Genomic DNA, 8,596 nt, shown 5'->3' with positions numbered 1-8,596 from the left:
AGGGGAGTCAGGGGGGTGGGGGGCTGTCTCTTCCTTCTTGCTGAGAGGTGGTTGTTCAGCAGAACGCTCAGGCAGAGAGGAGAAGATGGAGGAAGCTGGTTTGAGGAGTGCTGAGAGGCTGCGATACCGCTCAGCAGGAGGTGTCAAACAGACAGGTTTTTGGGGTCCGGGAGTGGCACGTGTTAAACCATTTCCCACAGCCAGGGGATCCGGCACCCTCACCCTTCCCCAAATCATGGAGAGAGGTAATCGCACAAGGCTGACTCTGGCCCAGCGGGAAATCAGAAATCGGGAATCCTGAATATCATGGGAACGGGGACAGAAGGGCCCTTCAAGACTCACACCCAGAGGGAGTTCATTGTGGGTGATATGGCCTCATTCTTTGCTATGACAAGTTTCAGGAACCCACAGCCCTCAGGCACACACACTCTGACAGCAGTGTGTACCCTGAATAGCCTCAGACATGAGCCAGGTGGGGCCATGACCGCATGTAGCATGAGCAGGTACCCAGTGGATAGTAGCCCAACAAAGGCTGGGGACCAGGCCTCAGAGGAAGCAAGAAAACACAGTGACGGTGATGAAGCCAAGCAAAGAGCCAGGAATCTAGGTAGAAAATTGCTATGACCACTGGGGAGGGGCAGGAGTGGGGGCTAGAACATTCTGTGTCCTGGTACTGTGGTGCCAGGAGAAGGGAGGATGGGATTGCAGTGCTTGGGGTTCCAGACTTGCCTGGTGGTCCAGTGGTTAAGCATCCACCTGTTAGTGCAGGGGACATGGGTTCAATCTCTGGTCCCGGAAGATCCCACAGGCTGCAGGGCAAGGAAACCCGTGGGCCACAACTACTGAGCCCACGAGCCGCAACTACTGGAGCTCAAGGGCACTAGAGCCCACGCTCTGCAATGAGAGAAGCCACCGCAATGAGAAGTCCTTGCACCTCAACTATAGAGTAGCCCCCACTTACTGCAACTAGAGAAAGCCCATGCAGCAATGAAGACCCAGCACAATAAAAAGTGAATCAATACAAAACATTTTTTAAATGCTTGGGATTGCAACTGTTACTCTTCCTCCCCTGCTCCCCCTTTCTTTCCTTCTGGATCTCCTGTAGGACCCAGGCCTCTCCCTGGATAATTAAGGCCCCCAGGCCCCATCTGACTTCTTTAAATAATGAGGCTACCTTGCTGCCCTTTCCTGGCCTGTGTGAAGCTCACAAACATTTGCTGATGGGTCTCTGTGTCAGCAGGTGGGCAGCGGGGGGTTGTCTCAGACCCTCCCCAGGGGTCTGCCCTGGATCCTTTCCTTGTTTTCATTCAGCCCTGTCCTGGGTGACACAGGTGGGGGACATTTTCAGATGATGCAGAGTTCTCTACAACCCAGAACTACAGGCCCAAACTGACCAGATGGAATTGATCAGGAAAAATGTAGAGACCAAGATGGGGTTTCAAACTTTAACTCTTCAGGGACAGATGAGGGAAGACCCGACTTAACTGTTTATGAGAAAAAAGACTCGAGAGTTTGTTGACAGCAAGCTTCAGATGAGTCAACAGAGTGACGTGGCTGCCAGGAGGGCTCCGTTACCTTATCTAGGTGAACAGAAACCTGTAGGTGGGCAGCTGCCACCAACCCAGTTCCTTTGGGCTGGACCAGGGTGGCCACTGGTTAAGGGGTCCGGAAATCCCCGCCCTGGTAGGAAGCTTCCAGGTCGCTGGCTGTTGGCATCCAGGGAAGAGAAGACTTGAGTCAAAGACAGCTGGGTCCTTCAAGGACTGTAAAGAATGCCCTTGGTGAGAGGGTAGGATGGACTTATTGTGTGAGATTCTAGAGGGTAGACCAGGAGGAATGGGCCGAGGTTGGGGTCCGGGGTGTTTCAGTCAAAGCAGAAAGAGCCTTCTAACAGGTTCTAGCTTTCCAACAATGAGTTGGGGCACTTGGGAGGAAGAGGAATATTTGAGGCCAAGTGTGTGGAAGGCATTCCTGCCCTGGAAAGGAGGCTGGGCGCTGCTCTCAGATGTGCCTTGCTCACAGCTCCCAGATGCTCCACATCTTGGGCTGTCATGCCCTGCCCTGAGCTGGTTCTCAGCCTTATCTTCATTTGCTTGGGAGCCATTGCTTCTCCAGGTTGTCTGGCCTGCAGGGAGGGAATGGCTCAGCCTAACTTTGCTTCTCAGCCCCCAGGAAGGGGGCAGGGCTGCTGAGGGCTTGGCTCGTCCAGGCCCAAGTCCAGGGCTCCAGGGGCCTGAGTCATACAGACTGCAAGAGGCGCGGGGAGCACACACAGGCTCCATCTCCTTTTATGTCCCTGGCTGGACATTCCCAATCCAGAGTCGGGAGCTGTGATCAGGGCCAGCCAGGGTGTCTCTTATTCTGGCTTTCAGTGGCTTGAGGGATGCCAGGGGTGTCTTGAGGATGGAGGCTGGGCTGAGGGGCAAGGGTGGAGGTCTGTACCCCCTCTTCCTTTAGAGGGCCCACACTCCCTAAAGACCATCTGAGACTCTGGCTTGCCATTTGTCACATCTCCCCACCTTTCCCCACCCCTAGCCTTCAAGAGTGACCTGCCAGGCTGCTCTTCCATCTCCACCCAAGGGTTTTGGCCATGAGGAACAAGACACTACTCTGGGTGTGGTTCTGGGTGGAGACTTTAAGCTACCCCTACCTCTGCACTGAGTCTCTAGGCTTCAGTGGGTCCCCCTTGGTGCCCCAAATCAATGTACACTTTGGGGACAGAGCCACACTGTGCAAGGGACAGGTGGACATGTCACTTGGGTGTATATGATACCACATCCCGAGTTAGTACTGATTGGAAACATGTTGTCCCATCCTTCCTGAAAGAAGACTCATCCTTATGTCCTGATTGTCAGCGCGAGTTCAGGGCCATTTTTTCAGCCAGTCTGCCAGAGGAGTGGATCAGCCACAGTCTGCTTCGTCACTGAAGGTGAGAATTCCTGATGGAGACTATGGTCTATGTGCCCGAGTCCAGGTTTCTCGCACACTGACCTCTCCCCAGGCTGGCCCTTATCGGACCCTACCAATCACCCCAGGTGGGGCCCCTTCTACTGGGGTTCCTCTGGGAATTTCTGATTGGTTTGGGAGGGGGGTGAGCCTCCCCTCCCCCAAGGTAAACCCCAGAAACAGCCTGAGCTGGTTTTGGTTCCTCTTCTTGACACCTCCTTGATGAAATGGGACAGCGCGTGTGAACGGCCTTTGCATCCTGTGATGCTCTGATCACGCTGAAGTCATAGTTTGTGGGGGTCATCCCTGGGGAGGGGTCGGGGAATCCAGGCCCTGGGGCTGGGCCAGGTTCCCCCTACTCTATGGCTGGTGTGCTGGGTGGGGCTGGAGATGCAGCTTATGACTGGCCCCTGGAGGTGCCTCAGGTCCTAGTTCTAGAGGAGGCTCCATGCTTTCAGGTCCAGCTTCCTGTAGACAGAGGTTTTTCCTGGTCTGCCTAGATCTGCCTTCCCAGCAGGATGGGTCCCTGGCATGCCCACCCCAGGGACCTGGCTACTTCTTTCTGGCACCTAGCCGTCTAGATGTCTTCCGTTTGGATCCTCCATTCGTGGCAATTAGCAATCCATCTCAAGAAAATGGACATTTAAAACAGTTGATAGATGTTTAAAATAGATGCAAGAAGAGGGAGGGAAGACGGGATGGCCAACACTTGGTTTATGGCCAAGAGCCCCCTCTCCCCGCACCGATCTTAACCCAGCATTGAAGTCTAGAATTCAGTGTTCTGGGAAGCTGAACTGATACTTGATTTGGACAAGGAGAAGGAAGGGAACAGGAAACAGAATAGAAGCCAGACTAACTCCAGAGAGAGATGGGGAGCTGAGACCCCCAGCAGAATAGCACGAATCAGCACACACTTGGTGAGAAGCATGTGCACGCAAGCCTCTTCTGCCGCCCTGCCGTCCCAGGGCTCTTATGCGGGGAGACGCTGTGGGGGAGGCTGTAGAAACTGCTCAAGGTCCTGCTGTGAGGGGTGGGGGTGGAGAGAGGGTCTGTGCTTCTGAGGAGACAACAGCCCTAATATATAGGAGGTGAATATATAGGAGGTGAGCATAGGTGGGATGAAGCACTAGGAGCTGGCTAAAGACGAGTCCAGGGCCTGAGCGGTCCTGGGATTCCTGGCTCCTGGCCTGACTCTGATGGGGATGGGGTGGTTCAGGCCCACTGGGTTCCCAGGCCTGAGACCACCCAATTGAGGTATGACATGAAGTGAGTCACTGGTTTCTCTCCCCGGCCTGTTGGTTTTCTTTGGTATGTGGGACGTGCCCCACTGTCCCCCTGCCCCCTGCCACCACCTGTCTCTAGTAGGTCACGCAGTGGAGTGAAGCGTGCTGTTAGGGGAACTCTTGAGGTTTCTCAGAAGCCAGAACCAGCCAGGTCTTGAGTTGGTTACTGTGATATCCAACTGGGTCAGGGCTCGTGGTCAGCTTGAAGCTGCAGGCAAAGGAAGATGCCCTGTAACCTAATCAGGGAAGGCAGGGGCCAGAGCTGGGGGCCAGGGCGAGAGCACGTTGCCTTGTCAGGGCTGTGGGGTTTTAGCCTGATTGGACTCAGGGCCAGCTTTATGGGCGTGCTACCAGGACAGTCACGCAGCACCCAGCACTTAGAAGCGCCCCATGCTTGGCTTGGTGCTCTCTTGTCACTGTCTTGAAATTCTTAATAGGATCCCTACACATTTAGGTTGCATCAGGTCTCTTAATAGGAGACCTACATGTTTGGGTTGCATCGGGTCCCACAAATTAAGCAGCAGGTCTGATCAGACTGATGGTTCTGACTCTGCTTTTATCTGGGGGTTAGGATCCGAGAAGCCAGACTTTGGGTAATTAGCCCTTCCCCCACCTCCCCGTGTTCTACGTATACTTCCAAGTCTTGGGGTCTAGGCAAGTGAGAGGCAGAACTTTCCAAGCAAGTGTGGGAACATGGTTGATGGAGTTACAGTATAGACTCCAGTCAGGGGAGTGAGAGGGAGTCAGGGATCATCTCAGGGTGAGTTTAGGGCCAGGAGAGCTGGAGGGTAGAGGAGAAAGGGTTTGGACCTTTCATGATCCAATCCAGACTGAGTGAGAAATTCTTCCCCTAGAAGTGTCCTCCGCCATGGGGGAAAGGAAGAAAAGGCCGCAAGGAAGTATCCAAAAGATCCTTACAAACCATCCTCTACTGCCCTCACACAGGCACCTCCTGTCTCTGGTTGAGTGGTCCCCTACATACATCTTTCGGGGACCCAGTGATGACCAAGGCAACTGGGCCCCTCTGCTTCACAGGACAGGCATGGTTGGGCGGCAGAGAGTGATGCTGGGGACTGTATTTTTCAGCCCACCCAAGAATACCTTGTCTCTAGAGAGCCCAGTCTTCAAAGGGAGACCACAACATATTCTAAGACATTTCTAGGATTAACACAAGATTCTTCCATGCACTTGATATTAGCTCAGCACCACCTGCCCCAGCCCACTGGGGTCCTCTCCCTTGCCAACCATCTCCTCGGTTTAAGCACATAATCCTTGTCTACAAGCTTCCAGTGAGTCATTTTTACTTCTTGGCTAGCCCATAAGCTATTTCAGGGTCAACACCAGGCTCTCAACTTCTCTACCCAAGAGAGAGTGTCGTGCCGCAATGACAGTCATATAGCAAGAGCTGACTAAATACACACTGATCGGTCGGCTAATAGTGCCAGCCTCTGGACATGAAGAAAGGCTCCAGCGTACTTTCCCACGTACCCCTTATTCCAGCCCTAAGAGATGAGGAGAGGAGATCCTATTGAAGAGTTGAGAGGCAAAGTGACTTGTTCTAGGTCCCAGAACACACCAGGGAGGATGCAGGACCTAAACCCATCCTTCCAGTCCCCTCCAAATAAAGGATGTCTATGTAAGGCATCAGCTCTATTTATCTGCTGCATCCATGGAATGAGAAATCAAACCTTAAAAGGCAGGAACCAGGGAACCTGTCTAGAGTCTGCCGATCCACTGTGGGAGGGGACTATCCCGTCTTCCCTTGGGCCCCGGGCCCAGGGCATTTCGAATTCCTGGGCAACCTGTCTGTACTCACCAGGTCCTCCAGGTTGTAGTTCATGAGGTCCATGTCCAGAGTGAGGGGGTAGTTCATGGTTGTAGCAGTATGTCAGCCGACTGGCCACTGTCTGATTTTGAGAGGTTCTCTGCTCGGTGCCTATAGCGAGGTGGCAGCCGTCAGCTGCAAATTTAAACAAATGAACTGCGCGCTGTCTGCTGGGGCTGCGTAGGGCCCAAGGCCTGTCTCACAACTCATCACTTTTTTTTTTTTTCCACTTGGTCTTTTCTGTTTTTTTGAAGAAAAAGGGAAAATCCCCACAGCATCAGTGCTAGTCAAGCATTTCAGCTTCTTTCCTGGCAATAGTTATCTCAGGTGGGGCTTATGACTGGTCTGAAGGCTGCCCCTCGCTTCTCATCCCTGTATCTCCACCAGCCTCCCAACAGGGAGTTAGTTACGCCTTGTAATGAAAACCACCACACCGGTTGGTCGGGGGCGCTTCGTGGGAAACTCCACGTAGAAAGGGAACAGGAGGCGAGCTCTTGCAGGCCCCCTCCTCCAAGCTCCTTCCCAGCCCCAGTCTTCCCCACCACTATGGCAACCCAGCCTCCAGCGTGCCTGGGACCGAAAGTCCCTGGTCCTGGGAAACCCCTCAGTCCAAGGCAGACTGGGACACCCTATTTGCCAGCATCCTTTTGTCCAGGCAAGGGCAAAAACCCTTCTCTTTCCAGCTCAGTTCAAAAGAGATAGGTTAGAAATTTTCAAAGGGAACAACACTAAAATATTACTGGCAGACAAAAATGAAATTACCCAAATCACCAAGCACAAAAACAGCCACAGAAGAGTCATTTTCTGACTCAAAAATAATGATGTTCCAGCTATAAATGAACTTGGTTGGCACATAAATGATAAATGTCATAGACTTCCCAGCTAGAGTAGACTTTTACACGGGAGGACCCTGATGCTCAGAGAGGCAGAGTGATTTCCTTAGGACCTACAGGTAACCAGTGGCAGAGCTACGACTTGAAACCCAGGCTTCCTGACTCCATATTCAGTATTTCCTCTAAGGCACCAGGCAGCTGCTCTTACAGGCTTGTCAGAACCCTTTTCCTTTCCTTCAACTCTACCCTGAGTTGAAGGGCAGTTGAAGGGTTCTGTGGATCCCTACCTTTAAGAAGCTCCTTTGCAGACATGGATCAACTTCTCCTCCAAGGCTCACCTCTGTGCTTTTTCTTCCAGGAAAGGTCCACGATGATACAGAATCAGTGAGAACACACACAGAGGCACCTACACGTGACGTGCTCTTTCTGGCCCCACCTCATCCTCCCCTTCCAGCCGAATTGCCATTTGCTGGGATTCCACTTGTTCTAGTGCCCTCCTTCTCTTTTTCTTCCATATTCACCTCCCCCTTTTCTCTCCCCCACACCATCCCCAACAGATACATCTTTCTTGGAATTCAACAACCTGAGGAGTTTTCAGCCTCTCTATTTAATGTTGAGATCTTTCTTGCCTCAATCTCCATTCAGTGCCTTCAGTAACAGCTTTTGAAAGAGGAAGAATTTCAGGACAAGGGGCCAGAGTTCCTCTTCTGCATTTCCGTTCCTGAAACCATTAGGAGGAGGTTGCTCTGGTGTTCCCTGTGTATTTCTCATTCCTCCAGCCCCTCATCCCAATATCTCTGTCCCTCCAGTCCATTGATATATTCCATTTAGCTTGTGCTACTCTAAGGAAACTGATCAGAATCTCCCTGGTGACTCAGTTGGTAAAGAATCTGCCTGCAGTGTGGGAGACCCATTTCAATCCCTGGGCCAGGGAAGATCCCCTGCAGAAGAAATTGGCAACCTACTCCAGTATTCTTGCTTGGAGAATCCCATGGTCACAGGAGACTGGTGGGCTACAGTCCACGGGGTTGCAAAGAGTCAGACACAACTGAGAGACTAACACACACACATGTACAGAATCATGTAGGAATAGGAAGGGAATTTGGAAGTGCAACCATTCCATTCTCATTCTCCCCTCCCCCACCCCCAGCAAATTCATGTTCCCTGTCACTACGTCCTCATCAGATGGTCACCCAGTATTAGTCAAACATCAACAAGGGTGAGAAGCTTGGTCCTTTCAAGAGATCGTGTTTTAATACAGGATGACGTAATCAATCTGTTCTTTGACCTCTGTGTGATTTCTGGTTAATGGTCTTGATACAATCTCACTAGGACAAAATACAGGAAGATAAGTTTCCTTGTGCCATACTTACATAACTGCAATTAAAGTGGCCTTTCTAGGGGGCTCCCATTCCCCTGGACAAAATGCCTAACAAATTTCATTTCAGTAGTTTTAGTCCATCACCTTGGGCTTCCCTGTTGGCTCAGCACTAAAGAATCCACCTGCAAAGCAGGAATCGCAGGAGATGCAGTTTCGATTCCTCGGTCAGGAAGATCCCCTGGAGAAGGGCATGGCAACCCACTCCAGCATTATTGCCTGGAGAATCCCATGGATGAGGAGCCTGGTGGGCCCCAATCCATAGGGTCACAAAGAGTTGGACATGACTGAAGCGACTTAGCACGCGCACACTCCATCATCTCAGCTTATA

General features: G+C 52.0%; 1 protein-coding gene across 2 annotated transcripts in view; it reads right to left on the bottom strand.

Annotated features, from left to right (window-relative positions):
- Positions 1 to 7,407, bottom strand: part of CXCR5 (chemokine (C-X-C motif) receptor 5) — a 13,922-nt gene extending 6,515 nt beyond the window's left edge. The window contains exons 1-2 of one of the 2 annotated variants that reach the window (XM_010830436.1): positions 7,175 to 7,407; positions 6,046 to 6,165 (exon numbers count right to left, since the gene is read on the bottom strand). In XM_010830436.1, the coding sequence (XP_010828738.1) occupies positions 6,046 to 6,102 (57 nt within the window). In that variant the 5' untranslated portion in view covers positions 6,103 to 6,165; positions 7,175 to 7,407. Of the gene's footprint in view, positions 1 to 6,045; positions 6,295 to 7,174 lie in introns of those variants that run through there. The other variant, XM_010830435.1, reaches the window with a different exon arrangement.
- Positions 7,408 to 8,596: the final 1,189 nt, after the last annotated feature.

The sequence above is a fragment of the Bison bison genome, unplaced genomic scaffold (genome assembly GCF_000754665.1).
Source record: "Bison bison bison isolate TAMUID 2011002044 unplaced genomic scaffold, Bison_UMD1.0 scf7180017864518, whole genome shotgun sequence".
In the NCBI taxonomy this organism is placed as follows: Eukaryota; Metazoa; Chordata; class Mammalia; order Artiodactyla; family Bovidae; genus Bison; species Bison bison.
Note: the sequence above shows the minus strand (reverse complement) of the source record. Positions and strands in the feature narration are given on the sequence as shown.